We start from the raw sequence: 13699 nt of genomic DNA on the forward strand, positions 1-13699 counted from the left end.
CTGAAAAAAATTTCGCCAAGATAAATTTTTTAATTTCTCCGTAAATTTCGCACCAAATTTTTCAAAATTTAATATCTAGGCATTATTTGAGCCGTAGAATCGAAATATGGAAAAACATTGGTATATTATTTCAGAAAAAGTCGGATTTTGTGTCAAAATACCTATGTTAGAACAATCCTATATATAAATCTAATATATATCCTAAGTTGCGCTTTCGAGACATGAAAAACGCAATTTGAATTTTGTCAATCGGCCCAGTAGAACGGGAGATATAGAACTGTCTTTTTTTTCCTCGCAGTGTACATATAACATTGTTCTAACATAGGTATTCTGATACAAAATCGGACTTTTTGTGAAATGGCATACCGGGGTTTTTCCATATTTCGATAAATATATAAACTAAAGTTGATATATATAAACTAAAATAAATAAATAAATAAATATATAAGCTAAAGTTGCAAGTTTTTTTTTTTAATCGCGCGAATGGTTTTTAAAAAATTAGCTCGTAAAATATTAGCTTCATTTAGTAATTTTTATAAATTTTTCGGGGAAAGAGTTTGAATTATAGCGCATAAAACCTTTGCAGTCATCTTAAAGTAAATGCATTTCAAACCATACCTGCAGAAGATTAGAGGTTTTTATTCAAATTTTCCTAAGATATATGTGAATTTACATTTTGGCGCGTTTTGAAATTTGGCTTAATTTTTTTTAAATTGATAATACCCGCAAATGGGCTGTACAGACTTTGTTAAATTTATTTGAAAGATGAAGTATGCACATTTTTTCTGCTCATGCACAATGAAAAAATTAGAAAGGCACATACGAAACGATAAATTAAGAATTTCGCCAAGTGAATTATTCTTGGCGCAAACTGAAAAAAGTGCGCCAAGATAAATTTTTATATTTCCCGGTAATTTTGTCACCAAGTTTTACAAAATTTACTGTCTAGGTATAATTTGTGTCGTAGAAGATAATGGAATATGGAAAAAATCGGTATATCATTTCAGAAAAGTTCTATTTTATGTAGATATACCCAGTTAAAACAATGCTATGTATAAATTTAATACATAACCTAAGTCACGCTTTTAAGACGTAGAAAACTGTTGAAAATGTTTTGCCACGTAGTTTCCTGCACAAAATAGTTGAAGCACCATGGATTTCTTGTGAAAAATTCAGTGCGAAGTTAAATCAAATAAAAGCATAATTAAGATATGTCAATAGCAAAAGTCTTTACCTTTTTTTATTGCAGTCTGTATGGAAAAAATTTTCTATAATAATGGACAATGCACAGTTTTATTTAAGTGATCGAGATAAGAAAATGCTAGATTTATTGTAACGCTTCCAGTAATTCTCAGCTGAATAAAAAAATTATACTGTTAATCCACAGGTGTTAGTAAATGCATAATACAGAGGCTGTTCACAGATTTTTTAGACTATGTATATTGTATTCACAAAACTAAATTACATAAAATTCCTGTGTTTTAAATGTTCTATTTGACATCCCTTATTCTAAACTATCTTTCCACACCGCAATTTCCAGGATAATAATGCCTTTTGAAGTGGCAGAAGAGGTATTCTCTCCCATTCCTCCCGAACAGCTTTCCAAAGTCCTGTTAGGGTATTGGGACAACGTTTGGATAATGCAGTTTTTAAAAGTCCGAAAGCACAAAAATCCATAGGTGACACATCGGGAGATATAGTAGGGATATCAGTGAAGGGTATGGCCAGTTTTTTGTTCCATTTCGTTTAGGAAATTTACAGTGGAATTTGATGTGTGACTGCTAGCTTTGTCCTGATGGAGTGTCACAGATGATGGCACTGTGGGTAAAGCGATGGTATTTCGTTCAGAAATATTGGCGATAAAATATGTCCCTGATAGTATTTGGAGTTAAGCTTGACATTTTTTTGCACTCTCTTTATTTTTAACTTGCCATTATAAGAAAAACCAGTAACAATCATGAATCTCTTAGAAAAACATTCTTTCGATTCTTTGAACCATGTACTTAAATTTTTTCTCCCCTTTTATGATAACAAATGGCTCTTTTTTGTTACAATCATTTAAATACACCCATGCTTCATCTATTGTGACAATTGTTTTCCATTTTTCTTTGGATAAGTGTTTCTCATATAGAATTCTGCAGCGTGTCCTGCGTTGAGCGATATGCTTTGGAAGAAGACGATGCACATTGCGTTTTTTCGCTTTCTTAAGATTTAAATCAACGTTTATCATTTTGTTTACAGTGGACACCGAGCATTTCAATGATTTTGCAACTGTCCTCTGACTAGGGGGATTTTCTCTGAACTTTAAACAACGTACCTTTGCAATAGTCGAAGATGTCCGTTTTTTTCTGCGATACTTGTTTGGAATTTTTGTCCCACTTGAGGCTCCAATTTGACATTTTTTTTTTCCTTTCTTGTTGATGATATTACCTATCGACGCTTTAGATATCACAAAACCCTGACTCTCACATCGTTTTTGGATAACGGAGTATGCATATTTCTCTTCAGAAAGAGCGTAAATGTAATTACTTCTTTTACAGCAAACGATTTTTTATTACCGCTTACCAAAGTCGTCTAAAAAATGTGCGAACAGCCTCTGTATTCGAGGTTAATTGTAGCTTGAGCCATTTTCGCGATAATATGCCACGGACATTAATCAGAATATCAGTGCGTGATAAGTTTCGCTAAAGTGAAATGTTGACTATTAAATAAACTTATAAAATGAAAGCACTGCGAGATTTTTTACTAAAATGATAACAGCATTTATATGCCACACAATTTATAACTGCGAAAGACCCTCAAAATAAAACGCAAACATCAATATGCGCTCATATGCACCGTTTCAAAGTTTCAACCTCACAAGAGCAATAGAAGCTTACTGGTCCATTTTTGAAAATCCCTCCCTCAGTGGCGATACTTTTGTGCAGTTGTGAAATAGGCCCGCGACGGGAAGCTAGATTGGAAAATAATCGAGTACGCACTGCTGGATCAAGACGAACACTGCACGCTGATTTAAATCTTGGTGCATTCTATTACGATGCTAATTATGGTAACACCCTTCATCCAAGTGTGGTCGTTGGAAAAATGGATACATTATGTGGTGTTGCAGAGCCGTCACATTTAAGAATGAAGTACCAGAAATGTTGTTATGTGTGTAGAAAGTGAAACTGCCCGCCCCAGATGGAGAAAAAAATTTTGTGTATCCAAAAGCATTTCAATAAAAAGAATTAAAACACAAACACTTTCTTCCCTTTAAGTAGCACTGCAACGCATACCGGGTAACAGCTGGTATAATATAAAATGGAATTACACCGCTTTTCAAGAAAATGGCTCAGTTGATGTTACTTTAGCTTATTAGCACATTTAATGAATGATAATAAATAATTTGTATACAGATTTTACAGAAATTACATATGCTTATATTTCATAACTCACAGCTTCTAAATGTTTTCTTCCAAGTTCTAAAATCTTACATAAACATCTGCCAGTAGTTTCTGTTTTAATGATTCTTTCCTCTTTTTCTTTCAGGAGTTCTATACAACATAACTTGCTGCGCCGGAATCTCTATCGCCTTGCTGTTAGCTTTATCTCGTGACCTTCACTTCGAATTTGATTTGTATTTAGTAGCAGACGGCCTGTTTGGAACAAGGCGAGGTAACCGCTGGAACGGTATCACTGCAGATTTGGTGTCGGGTGCGGCTCACATGACATTTGCCGCCTTTAGCATGACCAGTGCCCGGCAGGGCGCCATCGATTTCTCCGTCCCATATTTCCACTCTGGAGTTTCTTGCCTCACTTCGTCCCAGTACAGGGTGGTACCGGTAAATAACCCTCATTTAGCAGTTACTTGGTTACTTTTAAATTGATGTGCTTATTGAAAGTTTAAAGTTATGTAATTTTCAAGTTTAATTTATATAGTGAAAATGACTGTAATGGTCATATTATTATTGTCTTATAGCTCGTGGTTATCGTCCATTTTTGAAATAACTAGCAGTTTTGATTTATATTTAGGATTGCAATGAAATGTTTGTATATGGTTGGTTTAATCATTTAAAATCAGTATCCTGGGTGTCTGTAACTAAAGTTCATATTTTAAATAAATCTAAAACGTAAATTATATTGCCTGATATTAAAATAGCAGAATCTTATTTCTTGTACATATATAACGTAATGAGAGAATACATAGTTAAATTTGCAGCTGAGTAATTTCTGAATTTGGAAACATATGGTGTTTTCTCCTGTGGTTTTTTAAAAGTTTTTTATTAATATTTAAAAATTTAGTGGGTTTGATTCTTAATAATATTGTTACTTTTTTTAACACGGTTGAGTCACTGGTTGCCGGTGGATAAACGTATAGTGTCATTTCTATATTCCATAGTTCTATTTGGGAGAGCTTTCGATTACTATATTCGATTCAAATCACTACTTCAATTAAGTCTTAACGACTTTTATTTACACACATCTTTTATATTACAATATATACACAATTCGAGATTAATTTCAAATCAAAAGATGGGGATTATCCCCCCTTCGTATCAAATTCTATCGAGAGAAAACCGAGTGAGCGATTGCTCTCTTCCAAGTTCGTTTTTCGACTCCCCTGAAGAGAAACTTTCGCTCATTTCGCGTTCGAGTTGTAACATATAGGTATCTCATTCCCTGATCCTTCCACTCTGTGCCAGAGTTCATCAATCGTCGTAGCATACCAGTCTATCGGCAACTCATGGCCAGAATTCTCATTGGATGTGACATCTGTAGAACGTGCTGGCCTAGCATACAAGTCTATCGGCAACCCATGGCCATAATTCTCAGTGGATGTGACATCTGTAGAACGTGCTGGCCTAGCATACAAGTCTATCGGCAACCCATGGCCAGAATTCTCAGTGGATGTGACATCTGTAGAACGTGCTGGCCAGGGCAGCAGTGGAATGCAGTAAGCACTGAGGAAGGTCGGGACAACACGGACAACATGTGGTAGTGCATTATCTTGTTAAAAGACAGTGTCACACAAACTTCAAGGATAGAGGATAGGGCCTTAAGTCAGAAGTGTAACGATGGCTGCCCATCTTACTGGCTATGTGAACAAAAGATGTCTAGGATGGTACACCATACCAGCAAGCAATTTGCTAAGCCATTTGTTCTCTATTGTAGCTTCTTCCTCTGATACGTCCTTTGTGATGCTGTACGGAGAACATGGACTCGTGTGAAAAGACGATGTGGTGCCATTCCTGTGTCCAGTGTCATCATTCGCTGCCCCACTGTAGGTGTGCGCTGTTTCAGCATCAAGGAAAGTTGCGAGTAAAGTCGTCGGAGTAACAGTTCGTAGCGCTGTAGATGTAGACATGGTGTCCACTTATTGTCCTGCATATGAGCCATATTCCCAGCATAGGGTATGTGATATGTACGATCTCAAAAGGTTAAGAGGACAACATGCCTATCCTATCGGAATTATGAGCTTAAGACTATTGGCATCCTGTATGGCCCTCCGGGACTTATCAGTTCCTTATTTTCCTGGCAGTCATGTTTTCTCGGTCAGCACGAAGCAACGCTTCCGTTATGCTACGATTCTACTGCAGTCTAATTCTCCTGCGTGGTAGGAGTTTAACCTTCTTACACGAGGGATAACACGACGTCTAAGCAAACAACGTTTAAATACACTGCCAAATGAGAACCTTCCAAACGAGAAGACTATAAATGCTCTGAAATCTTCCTATTTATACTTTTATGCGATGGCGTTTCTCATACCTGCTTTGTACGCTGCTGCAATGATAATCATTTGCACATCCCGATATGTAGTACCTTTCATGCAAAATCGATATTTGTTGCATGTTTCCTTCACGGTGTACCATTACTGGCCAGCAAAGTATTTATCAAAATAACGTAAAATAATTTACAATAGAGTCTGGCGACAAAAACCATATAGTGTCAAATGTAGACGTCAGTGGTCAAAATGAAGCTTTACTAAAGCTAATAACGTCTAAAGTGGACACCAGTGACTTCCTTGTATGGCTACTAAATTACACAATAAATTTTTGCTCCACTTCATTTAAACATATTTTTCGAACTATTCTAGCTGAATTAAACGATTCCATGGGGCAAATCAAAAACTGTAAATTTTGAAATTTAATACCCCGATTAATTTTTGTCGTGCGAGAGTCAAACTTCTTCAATTTTTATTTTTTCATAACGAGTATAAAAACTTTCCCAAATATAAGTATAGAAACCAGGAGACCGCATTAAACGTTAAATTTTGTTAATTTTCCTAAATTAAGTTTTTTGTAAATTTGACATTGCCCAAACATGAATATTTTCGTCATATAAAACACTTCTGTAATTGGAAGCATACGTTCTGCGACCAGCCATTGCGAAAATAAAGGCTGGGTAAAGACTTTTAAGCCGAAGTGGGTGGGTATATTTGTACTTTTGGTACTGCTGGTTTCAATAAAAAAAAGGCAGGTGTACAACCAAATGTCATAGCAGTCCAATATACAAAATTTAATCGTTCTATGGGTAATCGTTTTGAAATTATATACGTACGTTGAAATACGTACATGCGTACGTACAAACGTCAGGGAAAAGTCGACAGTGAATCCATTTTACAATCCGTTTTGGAAAAAGGAGTCCTTTATTCTATTTGTAGGTACAGACGTCACCCAAAAAGTACTTCCAATGAGTACGGGAACTATCAAAATAGATATTTCCCTGGAAATGGGACAACCGAAATTTTTCCACGTTCATAACGCTTCCTTTACTTCGTACAAAGAAGAAAAACAGGAAGTGGTTTTAAAGTTTGTGTTGCTTGGACTAAATATTTAGTCTTTAATGTAGTGAATGCTACATATCTCTACAAAATGTTCTACGTTGCATCGATTTTTCATCCCCGACAATTATTTATTTATCTCTTTGCCCTTGCTATAAATAATTACTTGCAAAGTAAATTAACTTTCTACTTGTACACTTTCTAAATGGTATTTCCCTCCCGCCTTCTTTCTATTTATTATTATTCATTTCCATTTATCAATAACAAAAGAAAAGTATTTTTACGATCGATTAGCATTTAAAATTATTTGCAACGATCGATAAAACTATCAACAACGAACAATTTTATCCCAAAGGTTGAAATTCTAAAGATATGCTGTTTTTAAATATTTTGTGATAATGCTATTGAATTGAATTTATGTGTTTTAAGTGCAAAGAACATGATATTTAATAAATAAAGGTAACACACAAAACGTTAAAAAAACGCCCTTTTGGGAGTAAGGGTCAGTTTGCCCAGAAGGGCTATTAATTTCATTTTGAAATTTTGCGTTGATTCACTATAAACGGTGAATCACTTTTTAAACTGTTGCGACCAAATATTACAACACTGTATTACATTTAAAGAAATTAAATAATGAAGAATCTGCATAAATGTATGTATGTTTCTCGCATTGTGATGAAACAACGGTACCTAGAGCCATCCAATGTTGAATAACGTACGTTTCCACCCGAATACGGGCAGTTGGAAGACCAAATTCGGCCTTCGTTTCATTATCTATTTCATATTTTGTTTAAGATTTATGAGTTTTTGATTAAGAAACTCAACGATTTCAAAGCTAGCAATGGCAACACTATACGAAGAAAAAAACCGAAAAAAAAAATATCTCCAGCTACCGTATCGAAAATTCTAAGATACGTTGTTTTAAATATTTTGTGATATTGCTGTTTTAATTGAATTTTATGGTTTAAGGGCGAAGAACATGATAAACAATAATAAACATAAAGGTAACACACAAAACACTAAAAAAAAGTAGTGTTTTGTGTGTTACCTTTATGTTTACCTTTATGTTACCTTTATGTAGTATTACCTTTATGTTACCTTTATGTTTACCTTTGTGTTACCTTTATGTTTACCTTTATGTAGTAGGCGCTTCCTTTTTTTTTTTTTTTTTTTTTTTTTTTTTTTTTTTTTTTTTTTAATCTGGTGAAACGTTGAAAAAACGCCCCTTCGGGCGTAATATAAAATCTGAAAGCTTTCGGATTTTGGGGGGAGAGTTAACTTTTTGTAATTTTTTCCCATTTTCTAAATTTATATATATATATGTTTCGAAGCATTTCAGTTTAAAAGCTAATTTCCTTGATTTTTATTGTCAAACGAAATACGTACCATATTCTTTTATGGGACTTTAAAATTTTAACATCCAAGAATTAACTAACATCCAAACTATTACAAAAATTTGAAATTTTCATAGGTTATAAAAAAACACTTCCCCTCTTTTTAAACCTATATCATTGAAAAAGTATCGGATAGGCAACTTTCTAGAATTTTTTTTAATTTAGCCACTCGCGTAGCCAGCTATTCGACTAGCATGCGTATCCCGCCACACTGAATGTAATCTAGATGTCATAATTTAAACTGGGAAAAACATTAGTCGCAGTTAGTTCATTTGTGGCTTATTTTATGAGTTTTAATTAGTTTGCTGCTTATTTTTTTTAGCACGAGTGTTATCGGAACATCAGCTAGGGACAGGGCTTCAATATACCTTGCCAAGCTTGTTTGTAAAACACAAGCTAGCAACTCCAAACTCGAAGTGGGCGCCCACCAGCGGCCGAGCGGTAAAATCACTGAGCACTTGTAGTTCGGTCTAAGGTTCGAATCCCGCGAACGGGCTGGCTGCATGGGCGTTTTCGTGGTTTTCCCCATGTGTAACGTGTATACGAGCCAGTTTCCCTTAGAAAGTCCTCCACGAAGGCATCCCTCCCCTTAGGCAGATAGCTCTAGTGTGCTTTGCCATAATTAAATACACCACCACACCACCCCATGTGTAACGTGTATACGAGCCAGTTTCCCTTAGAAAGTCCTCCACGAAGGCATCCCTCCCCTTAGGCAGATAGCCCTCGTGGCTTTGCCACCAAACTAAACAGCCATTCGTTCTATACCGTATTATATTATACTGGGGGAGTTCTGCGCATGTCAGCACCATTGCTGTTGGTTTTGTGTGAGCTTCTGAAATTTGTGATTGTACTTTGGTGAATTTATTGTGTTTTGTGATTGGAGTGCATTAATTTGGGAGCTTCAACAGCTGTTGCGTATGATTACTTTCAGAATTTGTGTTGAATGTATCTATTTTTTTGCTTGTGAGTGCGTTTTGTTCCGTGCGCCACAAAGTGAGTTTGTTTACTTTGGAAATCTGGTATGGCTGATTATTTATATTACCGTGCATTTACCTGTAAGTACTTTTTTTCTTATTTTTTAATGTCCCGATGATGAATTTTCGGTATGCTACTCATTTGAATGGAAGTTATATAGATTTACCCATACTTTGAACTCTCAAATTGATACTTATTATATAGATATTTAATGCACTTATTATACAAATTGATACTTATATAAAGCGACTTATTATATTTTGTTATACTTTCTATTGCTATGCTTTGATTACCGGAGATTCAATTAAAAATTCATACAAATTCAATTAAAAACAATTTGATCCAATTAAATCAGTTTGATTCAATTAAAATTTCATACAACTAAACTGCATGCACAGAAAGGGAGGTTTTTACATTTAAACACATTATTTTGAATTATCGTGTATATTCGCATGGAAATTCAGGCATTATTTGTTACTGCATAGAGTTTTATCGGATAATTGTTTATATTATTCATGTGATTCATGAATAAGTGAACCTTAACTATGCTTTAACTTTTTGGCGCTTTATTTGACGAACTTGACGTTTTCAAGTTTGATTTCATGTACACTGCGCCAAAAAAAAATGTTCTACTGGGCCGATTGACGAAATTCAACTTGCGTTTTTGAAATCTCGAAAGCGCGACTTAGGATATGTATTAGTTTTATATATAGCATTGATCTAATATAGGTATTTTGCCATAAAATCAGACTTCTTCTGAATTGACATGCCAATGTTTTTCCATATTTCGATTCTACGACTCAAATTATGCCAAACAGCCCTGCTTTGTAAAAAACCGCAATAGCAGTTTTTAAAAACTTTACCTCTCAAAATTTTACCTCCTCAGTGTTAACGGAATTTGGTTTATATTTGTTAATATCTCTTTTTTTATTAAACATACTTTATTCTTTGTTCCAGAATTCGAAATTTAGGTTCATTCCAAATAAAATTCGCCCAGTTTTTGTGATTTATTTTTAAAATTTGTATTTTAAAAATAATTTTTATAAATTTTTCGAAAACAGCTTTGAAATTTTAACCTGTAAAATTTTACCATCATCTTAATGTAGATGCATTTCTGGCTAGCCTATATTTGACGGTGACCTCGCCAAGTTGTTGTTTCATTCATGGTAACCTGAGTACTTGAATGTTATGAAAACCTTATTATGGCGTAATTGGTTGCGTAAATTTGACTAATGGGAAAAGATTAGTAAGGGCTTGTTTGTGGGTTGGATGTTGGTTAGGAAGTAGCTTATTTCGTGGTTTACACTATAAAACGGCTGAATGTGGTAAGATGAATTTGAAATTTCTATAGGATTTGGAACGAAAGTAAGGAAGTATTAATGGACTGGTGTGTAAATGAAGGTTTACTTAGTAGCAATTATAAGTTTTGGTTAACGGAGTATGCATATTTCTCTTCGGAAAGAACGTAGATGTAGCCTTCGAACCACTGCTTTGTTAAATTCGCCATTTTGAATAAAAACAAAACTTTCAAGCCGCAGACGATAATTTTGACTTATAAAAAAATACTAGTTATGCAGTTACTTCTTTTGCAGCAAACGAATTTTTATTACCGCTTACCAAAATCGTCTAAAAAATGTGCGAACAGCCTCTTTGAAGCACCTGAATACATTTTGCCAACATTCCTTACACCAATCGACACGAACCTTCTTTTGAGCGTTTCTGAGATTATGCCGGATCCAATGCGGACAAATATTTTTTGAAACCAGATGTTCATGTAATATCTTATTGATGCTTGTCATACTAATGCCCAAAGATACCTCAATCTCACAATATGACACACGACGATCTTGCTTTATCAGTTCACTCAAAGCATCCATATTTTCTGGCACAACAGCCGATTTTGGACGACCTTCACGGAATTCGTCCTGTAGCGAACGTCGACCACGACTGAATTCGTTATAGTACTAGTTTTTAACAATACTGTAGGATAGTGCTTTATTCACTGTATAAAAATTAAATTCATAGATGTACTCTGCCTTGATAAAACACGTTAAAATTTACAAAAAATAATCGCATGGGAATATTCACGAGTATTCCATTTTTTTACCGAGATGAATTTTTCAGTTTACTGTAAGTAACACAAATCACACTAAAATGTTAAAACGTTCTGAAGAAGTTATCGTTAAAAATAATCAAACTTTCGATTGGACTGCGGCGGCCTGGCAACACTTACTGTTGCCAAGGACAGAAATATAAATAACAACATTCGTAGTTCCCTGTTTGGGAGTCTTTTAAAATATAAACTGTAGATATTTAACTAATTTGAAGAAACCTAAAGTGTAATTTTTCAGAATTTTAAGAAGAATCAAATAAATCTAAATTTATATATTTAACCGAGGATGTCGAAGACTAAAATATGGAATCGGATAAAAATTGAGATTTTTCATAATTACAATATGTCTTTCTGCTTAGATGAACTCAATGTAATATTTTCATTTGTAATTTTACCAGACAAAAAGTGTTCTTCATAACTTACAGATCACATACCTGAATAAAGTCACGTAAATATGCGTTATACATGCAGTTACGGCTATGAATAATTACTTTTTTTTAAACTTTTTTCATTTCATACGTAAGTCTATATATACAGTAACAAATTTAATGACATATTCAGTAAATAAACAATTAAGCAACTGTAATTCGCTAACACAACATTCGCTTAAGTAATTCGAAATATCACTGTATTTTTCTTTCCTTGTACGAAGTAAAGCAAGCATTGTAATCAAGAAAAATTCCGGGTACCACATTTCAACGAAAATATCCATTTTGACTGCTATCGAATGCATATTACGATATTTTTGCGTGACATCTCTACGTAAGAATAGAATAAAGGACTGTAGGACTCTTTCTCTTTCCCCAAACAAATTATGAAACTGATTTAAAATGGATTCAGAAGACACTTTTCCGTGGCGTCTGTACGTACGTATGTACGCATGTATGTCGCATAACTCAAAAACGATTAGCCTCAAAACGTTGAAATTTTGTATGTGGGACTGCTAACACGTAGATGTATATATGTATATATGTTGTTTCTTTATTCTTATATGTTTGTAAATTGTGCATTTTTTGGTTTAAAAATGATTAAATTATATTGTTCTTAGCTTACAGTTAAGCTTTTTATGCCTTCGCTTAATCTGCAAGTTAAAATTTTAGATTTATCAACAATTTAAAAGATATTTAAGTGCTGCTAACCCTAATTTTTTTTACCATATCAGTCATATTGTTTTACATTTGAAGTTTAGCAAAGTAGTGGATTTGTTGCCAATCTAGAGAAACTAAGCTTGGCAACAACAAAGTAACATCTTTTATTTTTGCGAATTAAATTATACTTAATCCATTCTGGAATTATCATTTAAGTTATTAAATATATTATATATATATATATATGTGTGTGATGTACCAGCTTTTGTCAGGAATAAATAGATTGTTGAAGAATCATCAATGTAGTCGTAGCTTAAATTATCAGACGATAGTTTTAAAAACAGGATCCATTTATTATATTTCAGAAGAAAATAGCAATTACAAAAATCTGATCTCCGGAGTAAATAAAAAAGAACTACTAATAATATTTTGTATGAAGGGTTTACTGCATTGTGGCATTTAAGAAAAAGCCCCTATATTCCTTTTGCGAGTTTTATTATAGCCTCTGGAAAGGCGGAGCTTCCAAGAAATGACGTCAGCCAATCCAGTTCTCTTTAAATATTTCGAGAACATTCTATAACTGTACGAGTAGAAAAGGCGGAAAAAACAACTTGACTACGGGGCTGTGGATTTAATTCCACGTACTTTCAAATAAGAGAACGTCGCCATTAAAAATGAAAAGAACATACAGTTAGAATTTTAAGTGTATTCTTGACTATGGAATTTTATTATTACATAAATATTCCCTTAGCATGGCGTTCACAACAAATTAAGTCAGTTTCTACGCCTTCAGCGTCTTTTTGCCGAGTGAGACTGAAAAAGTAAACTTTCGGTTTTGTGCACCGGAAAATCTGTCTTCTTTCTCGTTGGCCGAATTGCTTGTTTTTGCGTGGAAACTGTAAGTTTAATTGTAAAGATTTTTTTTTTTTTTTTTTTTTTTTTTTTTTTTTTTTTTTTTTTTTTTGTTGTTGTTGTTTTAACGGTATTTGGTGTTTTATGTTTTATGTTTTTCTATATCTTTCGATTTTTAATATAGGTATTTTGCTTTTTTATGTATTTTTCCCTTGTCGCAAAGTGATAACTGAAATAATTGAATGAAAATTCTATCTCTAATGAAATTCGAGGCAATAATTTTAAATGAAATGCAGAAAAAAATGCGTATAATTTAATATTCCGTACAAGGAAGTCTTGTTGTGTACACATCAGATTTTTTTACTACTGGAAATATTTTCATTTTCACTTCCTTGTACAAAGTAAAAAGGAAGAATTGTAATCGCGAAAAGTTTCAGGCAGCATATTTCAACAAAAATATCCATTTTGACCGCTGCCTCAGAACGTTGAAATTTTGTATATAGGACTGCTATAACAT

General features: G+C 33.8%; 1 protein-coding gene across 1 annotated transcript in view; it reads left to right on the forward strand.

Moving 5' to 3' along the window:
• LOC118186408 (glutamate receptor ionotropic, NMDA 3A-like) overlaps positions 1–13699 on the forward strand; it is a 221883-nt gene that overhangs the window by 133885 nt on the left and 74299 nt on the right. Inside the window, exon 6 of the mRNA XM_085812593.1 lies at positions 3529–3821. Coding sequence (XP_085668719.1) covers positions 3529–3821 — 293 coding nt within the window. The remainder of the gene's footprint in view (positions 1–3528; positions 3822–13699) is intronic.

Source organism: Stegodyphus dumicola, chromosome 3 (assembly GCF_044657685.1).
Source record: "Stegodyphus dumicola isolate Sdum_Otavi_A_Nest chromosome 3, ASM4465768v1".
Taxonomy (NCBI): domain Eukaryota; kingdom Metazoa; phylum Arthropoda; class Arachnida; order Araneae; family Eresidae; genus Stegodyphus; species Stegodyphus dumicola.